This window comes from Eptatretus burgeri, chromosome 7 (genome assembly GCF_056783735.1).
Source record: "Eptatretus burgeri isolate ZD-2024b chromosome 7, Ebu_testis_v1, whole genome shotgun sequence".
Classification (NCBI taxonomy): Eukaryota; Metazoa; Chordata; class Myxini; order Myxiniformes; family Myxinidae; genus Eptatretus; species Eptatretus burgeri.
This window is the reverse complement of record NC_140967.1, coordinates 46,814,679-46,841,422: the sequence shown is the minus strand read 5'-3', so window position 1 is coordinate 46,841,422 and position 26,744 is coordinate 46,814,679. Positions and strand designations below refer to the sequence as shown.

At 43.4% G+C, this 26,744-nt stretch overlaps 1 protein-coding gene across 3 annotated transcripts in view; it reads right to left on the bottom strand.

The window, feature by feature from the left end:
- Nucleotides 1–24,294: 24,294 nt before the first annotated feature.
- Nucleotides 24,295–26,744, bottom strand: part of CTU2 (cytosolic thiouridylase subunit 2) — a 110,302-nt gene continuing 107,852 nt past the window's right edge. For all 3 annotated transcript variants that reach the window (XM_085888346.1, XM_085888347.1, XM_085888349.1), the window contains one exon: nucleotides 24,295–24,736. In XM_085888346.1, the coding sequence (XP_085744472.1) occupies nucleotides 24,632–24,736 (105 nt within the window). In that variant the 3' untranslated portion in view covers nucleotides 24,295–24,631. The remainder of the gene's footprint in view (nucleotides 24,737–26,744) is intronic.

The following is a 26,744-nucleotide window of genomic DNA, read 5'->3' as shown; positions in this document are numbered from 1 at the left end:
AACTGATGATGTTTATGAAGATATGAAGAAAAATATTGGAGTATATGATACAAGTAATTTCAGCAAGAAGAGTGAGTTATTTTCCAAAAAGAATGAAAAGGTTATTGGTAAGTTTAAGGCTGAGTTGGGTGGAAAAGTAATGAGTGAGTTTATTGGATTGAGAGCAAAGGCATATGCTTATAAGTATGGTGATCAGATTGATAAGAGGTTAAAGGGAATAAAGAAATATGTAATAAAGAAATCAATAACTTTTAGAAATTATTATAATTGTTTGATGAATAAGAAAGAAGAATATAGGAAAATGAATACAATAAGAAGTTATAAACATAACATATATAGTGAAGAAGTAAATAAAAAGGCATTAGGAGCCTTTGATGATAAGAGATTTATTTTAGATAATGGAATAGATTGTGTTCCATATGGATATTGTATGATAGAGTGAATAGAATAGATTGTGTTTTAACGATGGGAAGATGGGTTAGGGTTTTTAAGGGCTACCGCCGCGTTTTTTCGCAATATATAAATGGTTAAACCAAGTATTAATCAAACTAAAGAGTGGAGAAAATCTCAGTCTTGGTATATAAATGGAAAACATAATGAATGTGAAAAATATCAAATAAGTCTTATTGAAAAAATAACTAAAACAAAGGTAAATAAAACAAATAAGCGAATCAATTTAAAAACTAGTAAGTTAGAGGATGTAAAGAAAAAAATGAATATCCTTGAATGGACTGAAAACTTTGATGGTTATCAATTGAACAATGAAAAAACAATTTACTATAATCTCAAAATGATATGTGGCTCAGGAGGTGGTCAAACAAGAGCATTAAGAGAAGTTTATCATTTCATAATGGCACAAAAGGGGTATCATAAAAAATATAAAGATTCAAATGTTTTGTTTGTCAATATTTTAGATGGGTATTATTGTGCAAAGAAAATTAAACTATTGAAGGAATTTGAGAATGAACAAATGTTTATAGGTTCAATGAGTGAGCTAAACAATATGCATCGGTTATTTGATAAAGAGTGTCCCGGGGCTTAGACGTTTCAGATATTTCTTTCGAATCACCTTTAACAAATCTTTATCTTGTTGCATGGGTTATTTGAATAGAGAGCCCCTAGGTTAAAAGGGGAGACAAATAAATATACCTTGGGATAAAAAGGGGGTTTATTTTTAAGGAAAAAAAAAGGGAATCGCTGAAAATCCCTCATTCATTTAAATAGGGAAAAGTGAGCCAGAACCAGTAAATCCACCCTACTTATAATTGGTCATTTAAAATTGACCTAAAAGACCTGGAACAATTAAATCAGTCTCGTAAGGAAGAATATTATCCACTTGGTCGAGAGAATGAGTTTTGTGGAGCCACGATTAGTGAACAACAAATAAAAGAATTTCATAAGGGTAAATATAATAATGGTTTGGCCCTTGTTTATATCATGAAAACAGAAAAAAACAGGATTATATATAATAAGTAGGGAAATACAAAATGATTTAACGATGGGAAGATGGGGAGGTGTTTCGTGTCATAATATTATTCTAACATATATTTCTAATACATAAATGATGGCAAGAAGGCTTCAAGAAAATTATAATTTCTGTGTCCAAGCATACCTTCAAGAAAAGGGTATTCGGTATTTTAATAAATATGTTCTACAACATAAGAATGAGGTATTTTCAATAAAAGATTGGCATTATGCTGATGATAAACCAACAACTTTGGATTTAATTAGAATGTTAAATAATGAAAAAAATTATACAGTCAAGAAAACGAAAGGCTCTTTCAGAAATTCAAAAGAAATTTTATTGGTTTCCTGTTGTAAAAAAAATTATTTTGGATCCAGGAATAACAAGAAATCCTGATGAATATATGTATGATATTCTATGGGGTGTAAGTGATTCAAGGATAGTAAGGGACGAGGAAGAGTTGAAGAGAGAGAAGAGGAGGAAAAGGTGAAGAGAGAGGAGAGGGAGAAGGAGGAGAGGGAGAAGAGAGAAGAGGAGAGGGAGATGAGATAGAAGGAGGAGAGGGAGAAGAGAGAGAAGGAGGAGAGAGAGAAGAGAGAGGAGGAGAGGGAGGAAAGAGCAAGAATGAATAAATATGAAAATATGGAAACCAGTGAGATTAAAAAAAGATTGGGGGTATTACAGAAAATAACTCAACCCACCGAGGAGGAAAACAAAGAATTGACAAGTTTATTAGCAATATTTTCCACAAGACTGTTTTCAAGGACAAGATATCGACTTTAATTAAAGTTTTTCAATTTTCTTAAATAAATGGAGGAGAGAGTGAAGGCATTTCTAAGGATTCTTTATGTTTTAAAAATTAAGATTCAAATGTGCATGTTGGAAACTAAAAAGGTTTTCGCACTCTGTAGGAATTTTTCTCATAAATAAATGAGTTATTGCCTCAAATGTAAAAATAAAACTAATACAAAAATATTTCATATTTTGAAAGTAAAAATAACACAAAAAGGTATATGTTCGGTGTGTGGTTCAAAAAAAAAATCAATCAATCTCCAAACACAAACTCGGAAGAGATATACAAAAGTTTTTATCAGGAAGTAAATTTACAACTACTGGAATACCAGGGCAATTACATCTACCGGAGTATTCTTTCTGTGGCCCAGGCACAAACTTGGATAAAAGATTAGATGAGGTAGACAATCCTAAATCATGGAGTAAGCCCATCAATAGGGTTGATGAAGTGTGCATGAGACACGATATTGATTATGGGAATACCACAACTTTGGAAGAAAAGCATGAAGCCGATAGCGAAATGTTGTATAATTTGTCTCTGATACAAAATCCAGCCTTGAGAGAAAAAGTTGATAGGTTCATCGTGAAGAAGATGATAAGTGCTAAATTGAAACTTGGACTTGGAAATTCAAAAAACTTATAGGCTCAAATGATGTCATTAAGATTGAAGAGCAATGAGCTGATGAATTACATAAACCAATATTCACAAAGTTTCAGAGAAGGAAGGTTTATTCCAAGGAAGTAGATTATATCTGGTCCGCTGATTTGATTGAACTCAATAATGATGAGGGGTACAAGTATGCTTTAACCGTTATCAATTTGAGGAGTAGATATGCGTGGGTTGTCACTTTAAAAAACAAAACAGGTCATACTCTTATGTTAGCCTTTCAACAGATATTTAATAAAAGTAAGAGAAAACCGAAAAAATTGTGGACTGATGAGGGTGGAGAGTTTTATAACAAGACATTTATGAATTTTCTAAAAAATAACAGCATTACATGATACAGTACCTTTAATGAAGGGAAGGCTGTTGTTATTGAACGTTTAAATCGTACCTTAAAAGAGAGACTATATAAAAAATTCACACAACCCGGTTCACAACAATGTTCATCTTTTATTCAGGATATTGTGGATAAGTATAATGACACGATTCACACGTCAATGAATATGAAACCATCAGAAACATTTACAAAATTAAAATATGAAAAAGAGATTAATGTCAGAAAACCTAAGTTCAAAGTTGGTAATATCGTAAGAATATATAGGTGGAAATCTCATTTTGAAAAGGGTTATACTAAACGATGGACGAACAAACTTTTAAAAATTGTTTATGTAATAGATACGGTTCCTTGGACTTATAAGATATATGATTTAGAAGGAGAAGAGATTTTCGGTTTATTTTATTCACAGGAATTACAAAAGACAAAACTAAGCAGATAATACTCATGAGAGCAATGGGTTGGTGCTTCACTCCCTCCTATACACCTTTGTGTACACTCGAGGGTCAAGTCCGAGGTGTATAACAGTATATAATGTGTGTCAAGGGGGGACGTTCTTAGATCTGTGAACCCAAAACACAGAATCCTCAACTGAATAGTCAAGGCTTAAATTTTGTTTGTTGATGTGTGTGTGTGTGTGTGTGTGTGTGTGTGTGTGTGTGTGTGTGTGTGTGTGTGTGTGTGTGTGTGTGTGTGTGTGTGTGTGTGTGTGTGCAATGGGAGCAATGGGTTGACGCTTCACTCCCTCCTACTATACATCGTTGTGGACACTCGAGGGCCAAGTCCGAGGTGTACAACAGGTGGCATCTGCCGTATATAATGTGTGTCAAGGGGGGACGGACGTTCTTAGATCTGTGAACCAAAACACAGAATCCTCAACTGAATAGTCAAGGCTTAGCTTTTGTTTGTTGGTGTGTGTGTGTGTGTCCCAACCCTCACATTCAAAATCTCAACCCCAACCCTCATTCAAAATCTCAACCCCAACCCTGATTCAAAATCTCAACCCCAACCCTCACATTCAAAATCCCAACCCTCACATTCAAAATCTCAACCCCAACCCAACCCTCGCCAACACAATGTCTTTTTTTCAATACTTATTTCAACAATATATATTTTTAATGTTTTTTTTTCTTCTCTTCTTCCAATTCTGTCTTTTCAAGCTTTCAGGTTTGATGAAGTAGAAAGGGGAAGTAAGAACCTTCCTGCATCTTCTTCCCAGAACTAATAATATATATTTTTAATATTTTTTTCTCTTCTTCCAATTCTGTCTTTTGAAGCTTTCAGGTTTGATGAAGTAGAAAGAGGGAGTAAGAACTTTCCTATACTTTCTTCCCAGAACTTTCTTGATATTGCTCTCATCAAGCACCATCCAACAAAGAACTACATCGACAGGTTTAGATCGCAAAGAGTGGTAGCATTTCAAGTCTCCAAAATAAACCCAACTTTCCAAGTCTCCAAGGTATAACCACATTCCTGTTGAGTTTCCAAGATACGTATCACATTGTGAGTGATCTAGCCAGAACGCACATTTCAAGTCTCCAAAAATATAACCATCTATCCAAGACTCCAAGGTAGAACCACAATTTCCAGAAATATTGTGGGTTTCGGTGATAAATCTTACATAGTATAACTGTGGATCATCAAGGAAAACTCCATTTTTCCAATTTTTATGGGTTTCAGTGATAGATCTCACATAGTATAACTGTGGATCATCAAGGAAAACTCCATTTTTCCAATTTTTATGGGTTTCAGTGATGGATCTCACATAGTATAACTGTGGATCATCAAGGAAAACTACATTTTTCAAAATGTCTGAAATTTGTGAGTCTCTTCGGTAGGTCCCATATTTAGAACCATCTTGGCAGAACCCTTTTCCCGAGTCTCCAAGGTAGTTATTTAAACCATCAAGGCAGAACTCATTTACTGATTTTTTTCAAAATTTGTGAGTCTTCAAGGTAAAACTTGTATTCTGGCTCATCAAGGTATAACTCGTTATGTGGGTATTGTCTTGATAACTCACAATGAGTACTATTGCTGTAAAACTCTTTTGCAGGATTTTGCTGGTCTCCAAGCTATAACTCTTTGGTTGGGCCATCAAGGTCGAGCTCGTTCTGTGGGTCTTGGTCGATCATAAGGTCTTCAACCAAGCCAACAATTTCACCCCAAGTTGTAGCAAAAGCAGTATTTTCATATTGTATTTCAGATACAATTTCCTGTGAGAGAAAATAATAACGTATTAATTAAGTGATTTAATTATTAAATTAGGCTATGCTTAAATCAAACTGAAAATAGGAAAATAAAATCTTACCTCAACAGATAAGATGTTTGAATCCAGTTCATCAACTTGAAGGTTTAGTTCCATACAAGTAGTAGAACTCCAAGGAACCCCAGTCAGTACAGCACTCCATTGTCAGAATTTTTTTTTAAAATGGAGTCTGGGTTGAACCTTTCATAGAGAAAGACTGGTTGCTATGGTTTCTTTTTTTCAAAATGGAGGATTGTTTGAAAAAAATTGCCTAACAGCCCAGACAAGCCTTGGAAATTTTTTATCAAAACCATAACATTCTAGAATTTTCTAGTGATTTATTTGTGTCAGAGATGAACTTGAAATGATGTAAGAGTAGGTGGAGCTTTGTAAAAGGAGGCGGGGCTTAGGAAAGTGGGCGTGGCTTATGGGAATACCTCATGAAGTGGGCGGTGTTTAGGAAAAGTGGGCGTGGCTTTTGCAAAAAAATGATATGTGGCTCAGGAGGTGGTCAAACAAGAGCATTAAGAGAAGTATATCATTTCATGACACAAAAGGGGTATCTTAAAAATATAAAGATTCAAATGTTTTGTTTTTAAATATTTTAGATGGGGATTATTATTTTTTTTTACAGCCATTTTTCCCTGCTGTGCAGGGGTTTGGCTTTTTCTTGAGGCAATGTTTTATGGCCGGATGCCCTTCCTGACGCCAACCCTGGTCACCTCTTACGACACACAGGGATATGGTACACCTATTCTAACCGGGGCATACACCGGGACCAGTACACTGGCACTCATTTCGCCGACCTCGGAAGGATGACAGGCTGAGTCAACCCCCTGGTGTTAATTCAGCAGCCAACGGGGCTTGAACTCAAGACCCTGGGATCCCAAGCCACCATCCTAACCACTAAGCCAACACCAGGCTAACATTTTTACAGCCATTTGGGGATTATTGTGCAAAGAAAATTAAACTATAGAAGGAATTTGAGAATGAACAAATCTTTGTAGGTTCAATGAGTGAGCTAAACAATATGCATTGGTTATTTGAAAAAGAGTGTCCCGAGGCTTACATGTTTCAGATATTTCTTCAGAATCACCTTTAACAAATCACATTACTACTTTGCTACTTGAACAAATCTTTATCTTGTTTCATTGGTTATTTGAATAGAGAGCCCCTAGGTTAAAAGGGGAGACAAATAAATATACCTTGGGCTAAAAAGGGGGTTTATTTTTTAGGGAAAAAAAATGAATTGCTGAAAATCCCCCATTCACTTACATGGGGAAAAGTGAGCCAGAAACAGTATACTCACCCTACTAACAACGAATAATGAAAAAAAAAAAAACCAAACAACATAGTTGCATGTTGTGGTGTCTTTAGTACAATGATGAGGACACACGAAGAGAATCAAACGCCATTTAATCCAACAAAGCAAGCATCACTCAGCCGTACATGATGCCACACTCCGTCCCTCCCCCCTTAAGTCACCAATGAATCACCCAGATACACGGGTCATACAACTCATCTGGAAGATACACGTGGACATTGAGCCGCAGACATGACCCGTGATGGCGGGACTTTGGAAGCAGGTGATGGCGCTGGAAGACAACTGGTTTTTATTCCAGGCTGAAGCAGCATCTGGTCTCGTGAGATCACACACGTGATCCACATCGAGCCACAGGAACTGCTTTACATTACATCTCCTCCCAGGTCGAAAAACCAGTTAAAACCAGTACACATTTTCAACTGGTCTCTATTGGTTCTAATTGGTCTTTAACTGGTCTCTATTGGTTTCAACTGGTACCAGTTAAATTCAGTCAGAATTCCAATTTCCCAGTTGAAAAAACCAGTAGCTCATATTTGTACCAGTTAAAGTCTTACTGGTTCCAGTTGATACCAGTTGCAATGTACTGGTCCCAGTTGATACCAGTTGCAATGTACTGGTCTCCCAGTTGATACCAGTTACAATGTACTGGTCCCAGTTGATACCAGTTAGTTAAATACAATTGTATTTCAACTGGTAATATATCACTCTATTCCAATTTCCATATTAAAACCAGTAAGAAACCAACTGGCTTTACTGGTACCAGTTGGCTACTGGTTTTCAACTGGTACCAGTTGACCAGTAAGCTACTGGTCTTTACTGGTTTTTTGACCTGGGCTCCGTTAAAGAATGAAAATAAATAAATGAAAATCAATTTAAAGTTTGGATTTCACTTACAATTAACAATTTATATGAACACACATAGTAGTAATCTCTCTATAATTCCAGCAATCTGTGTGTGTGTGTGTCTGTCTGTCTGTCTGTCTGTCTGTCTGTCTGTCTGTCTGTCTGTCTGTCTGTGACCGTCGTTTCTCGATGACCGCCGGTCCGATCTGATGGAAACTTTCCAGGAATATTGCTGGGGACCCGCGGATGTGCCTTTTCAAGGCTTGATATCAATCGGACGAGTGGTTCCCAAGTTACGGCCATTTATCTGTCAACCAATGACAGGACACAGTGCTATGACGTCACGAATGACATCACAATTAATGTTTATTTAATTATTTTTTAAAAAAATTTGCACGATTGACGTCACAATTCTTCTTCTTCTTCGTTTGGTATGACGTCACAATCGACGCTGGGACCCGAGTATGTGCCTTTTCAAGGTTTGATATCAATTGGACAAGCGGTTCCCAAGTTACGGCCATTTATCTGTCAACCAATGACAAGACACGGTGCTATGACATCACGAATGACATCACAATTAATGTTTATTTTTATTTTTTTTGCACGATTGCCGTCACAATTCTTCTTCTTCTTCGTTTGGTATGACGTCACAATCGACGCTGGGGACCTGAGTTTGTACCTTTTCAAGGTTTGATATCGTTCTTCATCCGTTTCAGCTGTTTCCAAAGTGTTTCCCAAGGGTTTGAAAGCTGTTTTTTCCCAAGGTTTGAATTAATTGTTGTGCTTGGTAGACATTTGTGAATACATTTACAGAGAGAGGGGCGAGAGAGGAGGGGGGAGAGAGGAGGGGGTAGAGAGGGGGGGATAGAGGAGGAGCGAGAGAGGGGCGAGAGAGGGGAGGGAGAGAGGAGGGGTGAGAGAGAGGGGCGTCACAATTCAAGAGAGGGGGAGAGAGGAGGGGCGAGAGAGGGGGACGGGAGAGGGGGTGAGAGTGTGGGCGAGAGAGAGGGGCGAGAGAGGAGGGGGGTGAGGGGGGCAAGAGAGGGGGCGAGAGAGAAGGGGCGTCACAATTCTTCTTCTTCTTCCTCGTTTGATATGACATCACAATTGACGCTGGGGACCTGAGTATGTTTCCCAGGTGTTTCCCAAGTTATGGCCATTTATGATACGGTTGGTCCGATCTAATTGAAACAATGCCCCAATCCAGTCATTGTTTACGAGAGCGAAGGAACGAAGCTGCACAAACTGGCACGCACCTTCGGGCACGAACCTACGGGCATGCACCTACGGGCACGAATATACGGGCACGAACCCTATGGGCCCGCTCCTACGGGCACGAACCCTATGGGCCCGCTCCTACGGGCACGAACCCTATGGGCCCGCTCCTACGGGCACGAACCCTATGGGCCCGCTCCTACGGGCCTGTACTAGTAATAATAAACCAACACATAGCAACCCACCCACACACAAAATCAAAGCAAATTAAAGATTCAGTTTGTCTGGCCGTTTTACAACACGGCCTGAGTGAGGAGTAGAAGGAACAGGCTCATGGAGCTGTTCATCCAGCACAACGGTGGTGGGGGGCAAAAGGGGGGGGCAAAGGAGATGTATAAGAAAGGGAAGGGGGCAAAGGAGAAACATTGCAGTGATCACCATTGCTGGTACGAGAAGAGGAGGAAGTATCACTGTGTTCATCATCGTCTGAGTTTCCCATCTCTGGTTGGTACACATAGCCAGTGTGGTTGGCCAGCTTGTTTGAAGATCGGAGATGTTGGCGATTGCTGCGGAACAAACGGTTTCCTGCTTGGAAGACATAGCACCAAGGGGACTCGTGTTTTTTGTCTGATTTAACCAGGAACCCATTTTCTCGTGCCAGGAAGTGGTTCCATACGGACTTGCCGACCCAGAAAAGGTGGCTGCTCTCATGCTATTCAATCATGATAGAACTTTTGCTCGGTCTTTTCCATCTCAAAATGCTGTTTAACCTCATGAAAGCTGTTTCAAGTAAGCTGGTACAAGTACAAGTAAGCTGCGCATTGCAGGCAGCTTGTTACGTGGTCTTCTACCCATCAACAGCTGTGCAGGGGACAAGTGTAGTCCTTCGAGGGGAGTGGTGCGGTAGTCTAACAAAGCCAGATGTTTATCCTCCGCTTTCTTCCACAATTTGTTTTTCACAGTTTGCACTGCTCTTTCGGCTTCACTGTTAGCACAAGCAAATCGAGGGCTGGAAGTCGTTTGGTTAATGCCGCAATCAAAACAGAGCAATTTGAACTCTTTGGACACTAACAAGGATGCATTGTCGCTCATAAGACCCTCAGGTATACCATGTGTACTAAAGATGGATTTTAGAGCATCAATCGTTGTGCAGCTTCTCATATCCTTGAGCTTACATACCTCTATAAATTTCGAATTATAATTGACAACCAAAATGTATTGTTTTGACTCAAACTCCAAAAAGGTCCACGATGACCTCGTTGAATGGTAAATGTGGAATCTGTGTCGGTATGAGCGGTTCTGGAGGAAGCTTATTTTGGTAATCTGCACATGTAGTGCAGTTTTTCACTGCCTCTTCGATCTGTTGGTTCATTGTTGGCCAATAGAACACTTCCCGAGCATGCAGTTTACACTTTACAATACCAAGGTGAGAGCTATGTATGATGGAGAGCATGTGCTGATGTAGACTAGGTGGCACTACAATACGCATACCTTTTATAGATAATTCCATCAGAGACGTCTAACTCACTCTTTGAATCCCAGTATGGTCACAATGGAATGGCATTTAGTTTCGATAGCTGGGCCATCCAGTGTGGATCACGTCCAACAGAAGTTGTAACTCTTGAGTCTGTTCCTGCAGCTGGACATACCTCTCCTTGGTGATGGAGATAAAATCTAACATGGAAACCTGCTCCAGATTGACTTCTTGTCCCGACAACTGGTGTCTGATAAGCACGAGATGGTGTATCTGGTAGCTGCATGTCTTTACCACTTTTATACATTACCTCGAGATCGTACCACTGCAGACGTAGCAGCATCTTCTGCAGATGCATGGGAGCAGACAGAAGAGGTTTTTTGAAAACCTCTTGAAGTGGCTTGTGATCCGTAAATACAGTCACTGTCTTGCCAAATATGTAGCAGTGGAATTTCATACAGGTATGGAAGATTGCAAGTATTTCTTTTTCAATCTGAGCATACCGTTGTTCCACCTCCGAGAGGGATCGCGAAGTGTATGCAACCGGCTTCCCTCCTGCATTGACACCACCGAGACTGCTTTGACTTGCATCCGTGTAGATCTCTACCGGAACCTTCACATCATCTTATCTCAGTACAGGCTGCTGACAGCAGAGATTCAATAGTTTATGGAAAGCTTGGTCCTGTGCAGGTTGCCAGTCAAAAACACTATCAGCTCTCAGTAAAACTCGAAGTGGTGCATTGACTTCACTCAGTTGAGGAATAAATTTAGCCAGGTAAGCAACAAATCCAAGGAAATTCTGCATGTCCTCTTTATTCCGTGGAATCGGCATATTATGCAAGGCTTCAATTATTGAGGGGTCAAGCTTGAGTCCGTCTGCAGTAAATAGATGCCCGACATACTGAACCTCCTTTTAGCGAACTTTACATTTTTGCATGTTCAATTTGAGGTTGTTGGATGTAGCCCTCTCCACGATGTGCTTTAAAATGCTGTCGTAATGATCTCGATCTCATCCTGCAATCAAGATATCGTCCTTGCTCACTGTGGCTCCAACAATGCCATCCAACATTTTATCCATGATATGTGGAATATTTCTGGGGCACATTTCAATCCAAATGGTAGCCTCAGCCAACGAAAACGATCCATCAGTGTATTGAAGGTCGTCAGTTTTGATGCCTCCTCATCCAAGAGAATCTGTAGAAACCCACTCTTTGCATCCAATACTGAATAAATTCGCTTTTGGTATGTTGGAGACCACGTCCTCTTCAACCATCTTCATGGGATAATGTTCATGTTTAATGACCTTGTTGAGATCTCTTGGATCCAAACATATTCTTAGCTTGCCATTGCGAACTGCAGCTACCAGTGAGCTGACCCTCTTGGTTGGCTCCTCCACCAGAGTTATGAAGCCGTTATCTACCATCTTGTTCAATTCCTCGATTATCCTAGGCATGAGCGCAGCGGGTTGCCGATATGCAGCATGTACAAGCCCATTGGCTGTTTGGGTGTATTTTGATTCGGTAGACCCCTGGCAAGGTACCTTAAGTACCGATAATACCGGGAAAATATTGAAGCTCTGGGGGAATTGATTCATCATCCACTGACTGAACCTCTGCCAGGGAACTCAGTCAAGCAATGAGGCCAAGGTTCTCAGCGGTCTCCCCCGATATCACGTTCTCCTGATCCAGATTGACCAGCTCGCATGAAGCTATTACGGACCTCCCTACGAATTCCAGGGAAAGATCTGTGGAAGCAAATTGCCGAATAATGTGGTTGGAGAAAGTTCTCAGGGTTCTCTTAGACTTGTGAAGTTCAGTGTTAACTGGTAGTCTTTAAAAATCCCTGAGTGCAAGTATAAAGCACCTTGCCCCTGAATCAATATGGAAGGTAATGTTCGCAATGCCACCGACTCTGACCACCACCTCAACGACAGTCTGGAACCATTTGTCATCTGCGAGAGTGCCGATGTTGTCAACCTTGTATATTCGAATAACCTCCGAATTGCCTTCAGGTAGTTGTTCCTCAGTTTCTCCAGCATCGACGAGGAGTGTTTTGCCCAGTCGCTGTCGCCTTCGGCAGACCAACATCCAATGGTTTGGGCGTTTGTAATCGGAACAGGCAGAGCCCACTGCAGGACATTTCCATTGGTTCCACAAATGCCGCTCATCCTTGCCACATCTACAGCATGCTTTAAATGCTTGCAGCTGCGATGATGAGGCACAAGGCTTGGGATGCGATTTGCTCTGAGCTGTGATAGCTGACACTCCAAGTTTGTAGTTATCTTCATTCCGTACGATGCGGATTTGCTTGCGAGAACTCAAACTGGTATCCAATTTCCAGAGCCTTTGCAAGTGACAGTCCCTCACCTTGACCTAGTAACCTTTCCTGCACCCTGGATTTAAAAATGCCATCAATGATCGCATCTATTGGAATGTTCTCGGGATTGGTATACTCGCAGTCCATGAGAATAATCCTCAGGTCCTTGACAAAGTTATCAAAGGTCTCCCCACTCCTTTGTTTCCACTGCTTGAGCCGGTGCTGGGCGATCCGCTTGTTCTTTCTCGGTCGCACATACGTTTCAAAACTATCGAGTACCTTGTTGTAGGGATCATCTTTCTCAGTCTCCTCCCATGTGAACGTTTTATAAACCTCACGGCCATGAGCACCAATCCACGTGCCCAACCATCTGGCTTTTTGCTTTGGGTTTTTTCTTACGAACTGAACATGGTCTCGAAACCAAGTGAATTCTCCAAATAAATCCGCTGCATCCCAATCAATAGTCGGGTATTCAAAGTTCGGAAACGCCATACCGTACTTATGGATGGTGGTTTGTTAGAAAGTAGCAGGTCCGGTTAACTTCTGACACCCTGTAAAATAACTGGTTTTTATTCCACACTGAAGCAGCATCTAGTCTCACGAGATCACCCACGTGATCCAGATCGAACTGCAGGAATTGCTTTCCACTACAGGCGCCTCACCAGATACCAAAGCAGGTGCAACCGATACCGGAGGAATATCCATGCTACTATCATCGCTCTGAACATCCGGATCCACAGGTTGAGGGACAGGTGGTCAGAACATGGTCACGGGCATGTCGATGGATGAGGACACATCAGACGGCAGAACGGAATCTTCAGCGTATGAATGACTAGACCTGTGAGCCAACAATTGATTCACATGACGTTTCCAGGTAAGACTGGCTTGAGTATGACCAAGGTAGTTAGCCGGTCCGAAAACTCGGATCGCAGTAGCCGGTACCCATTTCTGTCAGTGTATATACTCTCACACCAAAGCTGGCTGGTCCACCGTGAACGAACAAACATCGGTCGCCGTAACAACTGCTGGTGTGCAAAGTTGAAGCAAGTCCAGCCGCGACCGCAACTGTCGCCATACATGTGGAAAGCAGGCGTTTCCTGCATAGCGGAATGGACCAAATTACGATAGGCATGCAGAAAAACACATCGATACGAGTCTGTACGTACCGCTTAGCTCCAACGTAAAGCATGTTTCAAAGCTTTGACAAATGACTCGGACTGGCCATTTGTAGCTGGCTGGTAAAGGTGCTGACCTCAGGTGTTTAATACCATTGCCACGCATGAACACAGCAAACACCTCAGATACAAACTGTGGACCATTGCTCGAAACTAAAATTTCCGGAACACCTTTGTTCACAAAAATACTCTGCAGGCGCTCCGCCGTGTTCTCTGCCAAGATGGACTGCATGATAGCTACTTCCGGCCACTTTGAGTATGTGTCGATCATCATCAGAAACTTGGCCCATGACCGGCCCTGTAAAATCCACGTCAACGCGCTGCCATGATCTATCGTTGGACAGCTGCAACAACGAGACACGTGATGGATTATCAGCATCAGTTCATACAGCCTGGTGTTGGCTTAGTGGTTAGGGTGGTGGCTTGGGATCCTAGGGTCCTGAGTTCAAACCCTGTTGGCCACTGAATTAATACACCAGGGGGTTGACTCAGCCTGACATCCTTCCGAGGTCAGTGAAATGAGTACCAGTGTGTATTGGTAGAGGGGCACTGCATCAGCGACACAGTCACTCTTCCAAGAAATGATAGCTACCCCGGCAGCAAAGCTACCATACTCAAGAAGAAGAAGCATCAGTTTGACACAAAGCACATGCTTTTACCGTCTGCTCAATGTCCGCATCAAGCCCGGGCCACCACAACAAACTCTGGGCTAAACTCTTCATTTTACCGACACCGAAATGACCCTTGTGCAACTCCGAGACAGCGCTGACGTAATGAAGAAGTAATGACCACCTTCTTGCCCCACATAACACAACCTTCAGCGAAAGACAGCTTGGTTGCATGCGACACAAATGGATCATATTCTGATGCCAAGGGCAACTTGCGCAACTAACCTGACAATACAGCGTGCGCAACACGTGACAAAATGGGATCACCACGAATACCAGTGGCCACGTCTGCAGCTATTACCGGATGAGACTCGATCTGTTCGAACATGTACACCTGAATCTCATCGGTGGGTTTAGCCCCGACCTTAGGAGACGACGGTCGAGACAGGCCATCACAGTTGGCGTGCCGTTCGGAAGTACGAAATTTGATTTCGTAGTCGTACACACCGAGGAAGAGACACCATCCATCTCTGTAGCTGAGCATCAGGAGTGACTTGAATGCCTTTCTGAGGATTGAACAAGAACTGAAGCGGCTAATAATCAGTTTGTAGGAGGAAATGTTGATCTATCACGTTCTGACGAAACTTAAATACTGCCCATACCAGACTCAGCGCTTCACGCTCAATTCGAGTATTTCACCGAGCTTGCGAGTGAAGACTCGCCAAAACGACGTGAGTTGATTGTTGTTTAGTCCGTAGCTCACGAAAGTCGGGGGAGGAGGTCATGACATTATAGATATGTGGTTTGTGTCATAAGACCATTCATATGAAACCAGTTCCCCACACTCATACCAAGAACAAAAAAAGTAGTGGCGGCGAAGGTATGCGCTCTATGAGTGCCCGTTCTAGTTCTGCTCTGTGGCTGTCAGAGCACACAACACAAAACACAATGGATGCTCAGTACCGTCACTCATTACCTGAGACAAGACAGCACCGATGCCGTATGACGAGCTGTCACACGCAATAATGAGAGGACTTGAAGGTTCGTAATGCGGAGGAACTGTATTTGCAGTAAGGAGAGATTTGACTCGTTTGAATGGTGCTTGTTCCATCAAACTCCACCTCCAGCGAACATCTCGACGCAGCATGCGAGTCAGCAGAGCGAGCTCAGTGCTTAAGCTGCTGACATAACTCTGGTAATACTGAGTGAGCCCAATGAAGGACCAAAGCTGAATTTTGTCTCTTGGGCTGGGAATGTCGGCTATGGCGAGGACTTTCTGAGGGGCTTTCAACAGCCCATCCAGGGTGATGACTTGGCCCAGGTACTCCACTCCCTTCTGAAAGAATAAACATTCGTCTTTGTTCAGGCAGAGACCCTGAGAATCTAGCTTGGTCATCACCTTATCAATGTTCTCAAGATGCTGTTTGGCTGTGGTGCCCATGATGAGGATGTCATCCAAGTAGCATTGTGCCAGTAAGTCAGCACAAAGATGATCCATAGCTTTCTGCCACATTACTGGAGCTGAAGCGATACCGAAGCAAAGCCGGGTATACTGTGACATACCTTGACACATTGACGGTGAGGAGGTGACGATCCTCTGGTGCGATTTCGAGATGGAAGTAGGCATCGCGCAAGTTCAACTTCATGAAATACCGACTCCTCACTAATTTTGAATATATCTCATTAATGGATGGCAGTGGATATTGCTCCACACAGAGGTTGGGGTGAACAGTTGCTTTAAAGTCACCGCACAGATGGATACCTCCATTCCGCTTCAAAACTGTGACCACAGGAATTGCCCACTCAGAGTGTGCCACCGGTTCAATGACACCAACTTTTTCCAATTGGTTGAGTTCCACTTTGACCCGATCGCGAAGAGCATATGGCACAGGTTAAGGCTTACAGCATCGTGGATTGACACCCTCCTTCAAGTGAAGGTTACCTTGAACATCTACAAGCTTCCCGAGCCCAGACCCGAGTAAAACTTGGTGTTTTTTTTCCCCAAGATCACCTCCAACCAGGAAGGAGATGGGAACGACATAACACTGCAAATGTCTGCCCGATCTAGACGAATTGTGTGCAACCAGTGATGATCCATGAGAGATGGCCCTGAACTATCTACCACATGCAGGGGCAACACTGCTTGCTATTCCTGATAACAAACCACTACATCCATCAAAGCTAATGGTTTGATCAACTCCTCAGTGTCGGTACGAAAGGTGGTAGTGTGTACTGAGGCCAACACGAGACAACCCAAACGACACAATGTCTGCTTACTCACGAGACTAACTGATGCCCCGGTATCCACTGCAAAGTTGACTGGCCTGCCATTTACACCGACAGACACCTCAAAAGGGTGATTTGCAGCTGTCATCGGAAATATGCCAAGTTGATCAACCTCACTACTGGCCTTGACCACATTAACCGATGACGGTGCCTGGCCCTGACAGACCTCCCGCACATGGCCTGTCCTACCACACTGGTGACACACTGCATTTCGAAATGCACAGTTCTGATGAGAGTGTGAACCACCACAACCCTAACGAGACCGGTATTAGCTGGATCGGCGATGCCCAGCTTGCACGCAGCCAGGATGAAAGAGGTTCCTGATTTCCTGACCAGATGGGGAATTCTGAGCATGTGACCTGCCAGCAGCTATGGCATTAATGGAATATATGGCATTTCATTCTATCAAAGCAGGCCTCACTCAGCCAAGCCAACGGCAGCCTCACTCAGCTGCACACGATACATGTCAAATGACAAAGTCCTTGGTCCATTCAGGAGCTCAACGATGTCTGGTCCCATGAACACCTGGGGCAAAGACTTGTGGAGGCATTTGTTGGACAGGGTTATGTGCACCATAATCCTCCAAACCTGTCAGACTTTCAGCAAGTCCATTTGTGGTTTGAATTGCAGGTGCGAGATGAGTTACATTCCACAATTTCCCATCAGGGAGTCTGTAGGTAGCAGGACCTCTCTGTTCAATGATCTTGAGGGGTTGGCTAAACTTAGTTTGTCCTTTCTTGTGAAGTCCAGGTTTCCGAACTCACGCGAAAGAGCCACATTAAAAAGTGGAAGGTTTTGCTCCACAGCGCTTGTCTGTGTATTGTTTAGACTTCTCTTGCTTCTGTTGAACACAACATATCAGGTCCTTGTGCTCCCCCAGCAAAGACACTGATTTGAAGGTCACCAATGTGCAACCTTGTTTGGAGTGCATGTCCATGCAGAAGTTCAGCAGGAATCTGAGTTGCTGCATGTCTTGTGGCTCAATATGTTTTCAAGAAGTGAGGTATGAATGATTTCCAGGGCTTCCCTTCGAGGTTTGCAGTGTGTAAACAGTCCTAAAGCACTTTGTTGAAGCTTTCTATCTCCCCGTTGGCTTGGGCGTAATATAGAGAACTATGGCAGTGCTTGATGTTTTTCCTGCAGGAATGTTTCAAATTCATCTGAAACAAACTGAGATCTATTATCAGTGATAAGTTCCTGCAGGTTTCCTTTGTGGCTGAATACTGTAGTCAGGAACTTGATAACTGTAGGAGAGGTCACTTTGGAAATAAAGGTTACTTATAGCCATCTGCTGAAGTAGGCAGTTAAGGTAATGGCATTGTGACAGTCCATTTGGCCATTATCAAGCAGTCCCAAAATATCAATGGCAAGTTTTTCCCAAGCAGCATTAGGGAGTGGAACTGATTGGAAAGGTGGAAACTAAGTGACAGCTGTTTTATCATGCTTTTGGCAAGTAAGACACGACTTAATGGCAGCCTCTCCTTGAGAGTCCCTCCCTGGCCACCAATAGAGGTGACGCAGCTTTTGTTTCGTTCATACAATTCCTTGATGCGTATCATGGGCAAGCTGGATTAACTTGGGTTGAAGTTCTGTTGGTACTAATCACACATTGTGTGCCACAAATGAAGTTCCTATCGTGGGCTGCCTTTTTGGCTGCTGGTTGCATCATTGGTTAGGGGCGCAGCTATGCCACTGATGCAGTGCCCCTAATACCAGTATGCTGGTGCTCATTTCACCGACCGTGGAAGGATGACAGGCTGAGTCAACCCCCTGGTGTTAATTCAGTGGCCAACGGGGCTCAAACTCAGGACTCTAGGATCCTAAGCCACCACCCTAACCGCCAAGCCAACACCAGGCTACAAATTAAGTCACCCTCATGTCGAGCCAGTTCATTCTGAATGTGAAAGAAGGGAAGTACATTTGGGTCAATGCACTTTGCATTGTAAGGCCATCCTCCTGAGACATATTTTAGCACTTTCTGTAGAACAGGGAATCTATTACAAGCATCGTTGAATTGTTCCACAGGCACAGCAGATAAGTCACCAGACACTAGAGCCACCATTTCTACACCCGGTTCATGGTAAGGCTCTATCGTGGGAAGTGGTAACCAAGATAAACAGTCTGCAGTCACATTTCATGGCCAGGTTTGTGTACAATTTCATAGTTAAACTAGAAGGGCACTCGGTAAAGCACATACCTCTGCCACATAATGCCTGACCCACGAGAACTTATTTTGGAATATCATGCTATACACTAGACAGTACTATATCGTTTTGGCCCTATCTCTCAATGGTGAAGAATCACTTTAAAAATTAAATAATTCTCGTATCCAGATCCGGATTAGGATCTTCACCAAAATCTAATCAATTCGTCATGGTCACACCCCCAACCTGTCAACCAAGCTTCGTCCAAATCCGTCCACAACTTTTTGAGATAGCGTGCTATGTATCGGTTTCACCCTACACCTTAATGGTGAAGAATCACTTCACAAATTATCAGATCCGGATCTTCACCAAAATTGAATCAATTCTTCCTTGGCACACACCCAACTTGTCCACCAAGTTTCCTCAAAATCCGTCCACAACTTTTTGAGACATCGTGCTACATATCGTTTTTGGCCCTGTCTCTCAATGTTGAAGAATCACTTCAAAAAATTCTAGGAGTCGGATCCAGATCCGCATCTTCACCAAAATCTAATTGGTTTGTTCTTGTCACACACCCACCCTGTCCACAAAATTTCATCCGGATCTGTCCACAACTTCTTGAGATATGTTGCACAAAGACAAACAGACAGAAAGGGGTGAAACAGACAGACAAACACACACACAAACAGACAAACAAGAAGAAGACGTCGTGCAGAACACGATACTTGCAAAATCCAAAAAACAAATTTGACCTCAAAAATAATTGGTGATTGAATTCAGTGACATGAAATATAAATCCTCCTCAAATTTCAAGTAAATCGGATGAAAATTGAAGATTTTAGAAATCCCACCTAAGTTGTTGACCTTTGGCGGATGTTGACCTTTCAACCTTAAAAACTAGGCTTCTTGCTTATGACAAACTCCACCATGTGGTGAAGTTTCATGAAGATCGGTTTAAAATTGTGACCTGTAGGTGACAGACAGAATAACAAAATAGACTGACCAATAAAAACTTGAAAAATCTTCGATTTTGTAAGTAACAAACAAACAAATATGCATACTCGCCTCTGAGCTACCTCGGTTTGAATCTAGCTACCTCGGTACCATACTAGCCTCGGTTTGAATCTCGACCCAGCTGTGAACTATCATCTTGGTGTTTCAGAGGCGGGACGAGGCATCATTGTGCATGCAGTCCCTTGGATGGATGTTAAACTGGTGTCCCACTTCTGGCATTATTTGGATGTCAAATATCCCATTGTGTCCTTCACGAAGAGTAGGCTATTGCTGTGCTATATATTGTTGCGGTTCTCAGAACCGCATGCATACAACATAGGTGCCCCAAGACAGTTATTCCATTATTATACGTGTAGATAGTCCCTTTCATTTTGTTTAGTGGGCCAACAAGGGAGTGCGTTGCAATGATCCAATAGCTCGGGTTGCTGAAATCATTTTCTCCTTCATTTCATCCCTACTCTTCTTTTCGTCTGATTATTCCTGAGGTAAATCAGCCACGTGCGCCTTCGCTGTAAGATGGGGCCTCATGGAGGGAACTGCTGCACAGAGATCTTCGTTCCCGGGCGAGCCCTAAACCCAACGTGTGCAGCGAGTCATGTGGTGTGCTTGGCAGTGCGGGATTATCGACTCGAGCTTCCGATGATCTGGGGAGGATTGCCGGTTGCATTAAAAAGGCATACGAATGAATACCTCTTAAGAGGCTGCACAAATGGTGTTTTTCACAACACAGGAAACACGGCCAGCATGACGCCCACGCTGAACGAAACGTGTACGGAGGCCGATAAAGACGACTCCACGCCATGTTGGATGGGATACGAGTGTGCTGAGTAGAAGCGGCTTGTTCCTTTTCAACCTCAATATCCGACATATTGGTGTTCGCCCCGCGCACACGCTAGCAGAGTCGTGTGAACACAAGCGCTGGCCACGTGCGTAATGGCTGAACCACGCGCACTGTATAGAATGTTCTCGAAAGCAGACACGTACGCCGCTCGCGAAACGTGCATGGATTTATCTATGGCGATGTACCTTCGGCCCTCGCTAGCAGCAGCGGATTCTCCACGGATGGTGAACGTCTTCTCGTCTCTACGGCCAGCGAAGCTGCGATCAAGCCAGGGAATGTACAGTGCGGGCCATGGTGGCACGCGGAGCGGGCGTGTCGATTGGCGCTGGTCGGGCGCCCGAGCGGGCATGTCGATCGGCGCTGGTTGGGCACCCGAGCGGGCAAGCGGGACCCTCAGCCGGTTGCCAGGGCGCGGCCTGGGGTTTTTTGCAGGATGATTCGCATGCCAATTTCGGTGTGGGCGATTCATGTCATCTCGTGGGGTCGGAGCGGAATATTCCCACTGTCTGGGATGGCCTTGCCGGAAACTAAGTGAGGCAGTTTCTGGCCAAAGTTGGCGGGCCACGTGAGGGGTCGGGGCCAATCGGAGCGCCCGATTCAGGTGATGACGTTTTGATTTGGCATGGCCCCGCCCCCTGAGCTGCAAGTCCTATAAAGGTCACAGCAGTCCCTCCGCCTATCTCTTTTTCTCTTTCTCTGCCTCTCTCCCGCTCTCGCCTCACCTCGTCGACACTGCCACAACCGGCCTCCTGCTGCCCGGACTCTGCATCCTCGTCTCGCCCACACGACGTCATCCCCACCCACCTACCTGGTCCCGCCTGCCACTCCATCCTCGCACTCTGCACTCCGCCCCTTCTCCACTCAAGCTCCTCCTTCACTAACACGGTCTCTACATGTGCGGCTGAAGCCAGAGACGACGTGCTCACTGTCGTGTACCGCACCACAGAGCACCCCCCCCCCCCCGAAACGTATTGGTGGCGCGTCGTGCTATCAAGTACAAAGGTACCAAGATCATAGCCTCAACCCCTTTCCCTTCCTGTTTCAAAACTTTCTCATCGGGTTTTGTGTGTGTGTGTGTGTGTGTGTGTGTGTGTGTGTGTGTGTGTGTGTGTGTGTGTGTGTGTGTGTGTGTGTGTGTGTGTGTGTGTGTGTGTGTGTGTGTGTGTGTGTGTGTGTGTGTGTAGGTAACTGTCTGCTTAAGTAAGACTGCAGAAGATCGTTATCATTATTATTAATTTCGCGTTAAGTCTGCTGTGTCCCCTTTTGTAAGTTGACTGTTAATAAATTATCATTACAGTCAACCCCCGCTTCATCGCGGTTCACCTATCGCGCCCCCGGTTCATCGCGGGTTTTCCCTTGGAACGTAACTAATTTTTTTCTGTGGATTCCCCCGGTACATCGCGGTAATAATATATAAAATATAAATTATTTAAGCAATAAATTATAACACGTGGTGCTCGACCAGTCACACAACGCACGAGACAAAGTTTCGCTTGTGAACTTCGAATATTTTCTACGTTTTTTCTCCAAGCCCCACGATGCCGCCCAAACGCCCTGCACCTTCTAAGGCGTCTGGCAAGGAACCGAAGCGCCAGAGGAAGGTCCTGAGACGCTCCAGGAGAAGGTTAACGTAAAGGTGCTCGATATATGCTTCGGTAAAGAAAAAGGTTTGCCGCCGTTGGAGCACTGCTCATACCCAGCACGTCAAAACCGACCAGACCAGACTAGTCGATCTCTGGCACCTCAAACCCAATCACTGCCAAATCGACCAGACCAGACTAGTCGATCTCTGGCACCTCAAACCCAGTCACTGCCAAACCGACCAGACCAGACTAGTCGATCTCAGGCACCTCAAACCCAATCACTCCCAAACCGACCAGACCAGACTAGTCGATCTCAGGCACCTCAAACCCAATCACTCCCAAACTGACCAGACCAGACGAGTCGATTTTTTGGGGAGGCGTCCATTCATCGCGGATTTTCACTTAGCACGGGGAGGTTTGGAACGTAACCCCCGCGAGAAACAGGGGATTACTGTATTAGGAATGTTCCCAGCTCGTCTTTGTGGTTTCTTTCATTGATCCAGCATGGTCAAAATCCTAGTTTAGCCAGGACTTTATTCCCAACGATCCGTTCCTTTTAGCCGGTACGTCCTTGGCAGTGTCGCTCGGCTGCATCTGATCCGGTAAAGTGATCTGGTCTGGTAGAGTGATCCGGTTCAGACAATGCATACCGAGGGCGTGTTCCCCGGTAATTAAACCACGTGATTAATTAGTAACCCGATTAACCCATCGACGGGAGGACCCTAGGTCACGCGGTTGAGTTATTGGCGTCCATGGTCGGTTAAGCGACCCGCCGCATCACGGAATTATCCGTGTGCGACGGCCTACAATTCCAGGGAGTCTGGTCGGAACCGAGATACCTTCCCCCACCTAGTGGTCTTCTCACCCGACCCCCAGCCCGCAACAATATCGTTTTTGGCCCCGTCTCTCAATGGTGAAGAATCACAGCACCCTGGCCAAATTAAAAATTCTTGCTCTAACCTACAGAGGCACTGGATCAGTCAAACAAAAACACCCCCAGCAAATGAGGCTACCCACAGCCATGTGCTGCATACAAAAGAAAGAACAACAACTGAAAGCCTCTCTTATAGCAGTACCTTTTCAAATGCCTTCAGGAAGTCCCAATAAATTACATCCACTGCACTACCTAGATCTACGAAACCAGTAGCTCTGTCACAGAATTGTTTTAAACAGTGATCAAAAATTAAATTCTCCCAGTTTGTGATGGATTTGAAAGCCCTGTTTTACTTGCAAATGGACAGACAATTGGTTATTATATCAATGAAATAAACTCCCCAAAAATATGACATTCGTCACCAACAAAACAGTCCCTCGCCACTACATCACCTGTACATGTTGTTTTCACACCCCCGCCCTCTTATTAGTTTTTTCTCAAAAATTGTCTCTATCCCCTCCCTGACTCTCCTGCTGTCCCCACCCACTTCCCCTCACCCTTTTCACTGTTGTGTAATCTATATAGAATGGAGCATACATGTGTATGTACTTTTCTACTCGTCCGAGAGGATTTGACCGAGGAAGCTGAAACTTTCAGGGCTTAATGAGGGCATGCTGAATTTGTGCAAGTTCCGTTTGATTTAATCAAGTTGTTGTTGTTTTCGCCCATCTTGGCATTTTCTTCCTTTAGGGGAGGGGGTGCAAAAATTGGAATTATCCGAGCTATATAACCACAATGTATTATATATTCACATAAGCAGTACACAAGATTTTGCTTCTTATACATAACCTGGGTTCATTTTTTTTTCTGGGAGTGAGAGGCAGCAGTCGATTGCCTATATACCACCCAAATAAAGCGATGCATCAGAAGAACATGCTGCACGCTTGGAACAAGATCGCCCAAAGGGTGGGGTACTCTGCTGTGGTATTATTCATCATAAAGATAACATGACCCCCATGGCAATTCCTGTAGGGAGCAGGTGCTTCTAGTATGTATAATCTTACTGAAAGAAAAAAAAATGAACAATACAGTACATGTCTACAAAGTACAACTTTATTGCATATGCGAGGGATACATTTAGGCAATGCAGATTTTAGAAAACATGTATCTAGATGTCAAATCATAAATAAAATCTTCCCATATGATAAATGTATTTAGTCTATAATGCACTTTAAAAACATTCTCTGGAGAAGCATATGAGATGGGCCATACATCGATTGCATTTTATAAAATGGCTCTTCCTTTCCCACATTCACACCAAGTCCACGCTCATCCAAAACACCCCCTCGAATATGCAGTAAATATACAACCCTGTATTTAATAATGTAAATCTTGCAATAATACAGACTGTGCTTCTAATGGGACTTCTTAACATCACCTCACATCAACTTCCTTAGGTCCCATCCCTTCCTTTCCACATCTCCACTTTCTACGTGCGGCTTCCAAAAGAACGTATGAAGGAAGCGTGTCTGGATCGTCCTAGGGATGTGTAGGAGCACAGACAGCAACATCAAAAGGAAACGATTCAGATAAGGAGTGCAATTTTGCTCGTATAGAATGTGTATCACAAAAATGACATGATTGCATTTATAAAAAAAATAATTAGTTTTCAGAGGAACTATTCTTGCTTGTCCAATAACAATAACCAAATAACTAAGCCTTTGTAGCTTTGTGAACGGTCATATTAAATGATCCTTGACCCCCATTCCTTAGTGGGTGTAGGGAAGTGTTTTAGGCCCCCACAAGAAAAAAAAAAACACATCAATTTGATTTGTTCAAAATGCCAACAGGATTAGAACAGCAACAGAAAATGCAGGTAGCCCAACCATTATAATATAATACAATATAAAATAATACAACATTATCTATTATATCATGTGAACCATGGTGTCTGTCCGTGCGTGCTCACGTCACAAATTGGATTTGTTTGCACTGATTTGCATGGGTGTAAGAGCTGTAAAAATTACACCTCCCTCCACTGACCAATAATGGTGTGATGGGCCTGTCGAAGTTGACGAAGATGGGGGTGATGACAGATGAATCATATAAAATGCCAGTAATTTGTTGCATTTTTGATTTTATTTCAGACTGCATCCACTTATCTTAAACCACAGCAGTAGTGTATTTTCTGTCACGGTTAATAATGGTCGTGTAGTTCCCCTCACCTCAGCCTCTAAAATCTTCCCCCACACCCCAAACAGTCAAACCTTCACCCACACCACAGGCACTAAAACCTTCCCCTGCACCCCACACATTTAAACCTTTACTCGCACCCCACACGCACAAACATTCACTCACACCCCACACTCAAAACTTTCCCCTCACCCCCCCCCTCCCACACACAAAGCCTCACCTTGTCCCTGCAAAGCCTTCACCACCATCCTGCACCATTCCAATGCCTCCTCCCCCCCACCCCTATCTCTAACTATGTGGACCCCAAACATCTGAGGTCTCCACTTTAACCTGACAGATCTCTCAATCCAGGTTGTTGAAGATAAACCAGTTATCTGTTTAACAGCATCTTACCTCCTGCAGGACATCGCCGACGGTGCTGTTGCACTTTACATCGATAACTCAATTTATCACTGCCCCAGTATTAACCTTACACCTCCCAACCCCCAGGAGTACCTCTGGCTGAGACTTCCTCTCCGCTCCCACATATTGTTCATCGGTGTGCTGTCCCACCCCTAGTGATGACTCCATATACATCTACATCTCTCAGACAATATGGACAAACTTTTAACCACTCATCCCAACTCTCTTTTCCTCATGTGTGGCGATTTAAATTGTCACTTTAAAACTTGGCTGAGTGTAGGTACCTCTCTCATTAGCCATGGTACTTCTGTGACTCCATGGGACTGACTCAATCTGAACTTTCCAACCCAGAATTCTCCCAGTGGCAAATCCTCTCTTCTGGACTTCATGATGACAAACAACCCTGCAAATGTCTCCTGCTCTTCCTCTGCTCAAATTGGTTCATCTGATTATATGCTTGTGAAAGTCAACATCTCTATGGCTATTCTCAGAGAACTGCCTCAACGCCGGCAAGTCCGGCATTTCACTCAAGCAGATTGACAGGGATTACAAGCAGCCATCTCTCTTTAGGACCGGTGTCCCATATCTACTGCTCCTGATGTGAACTCAACCTGGGAATTCTTCCACAAAATATATATCTCTCTTTCCAAGGCCGGGCACCAAACTTTCACCTGAAGTAGCTTTGCCTCCATACTATGGGTCCACCATTTTTGAAGGTCTATCTCAGATAGTTACGGTGATATTAGTGCTCAACGTTGGCGAAATGTACAATTTGTTGCAATATTTTTGACATAGGTATCACTTTCACATCTTTTTACTACATCAAGTATCCACGACAAAAAGCCTTCAAAATCGGTCTAATTATCTCATTACTTTTCGCAATTTATACGATTTCCAAATCTTCTTCATTCTGAGGAATCAAAATAAGTTTTGTGCATGTAATAAAATACTG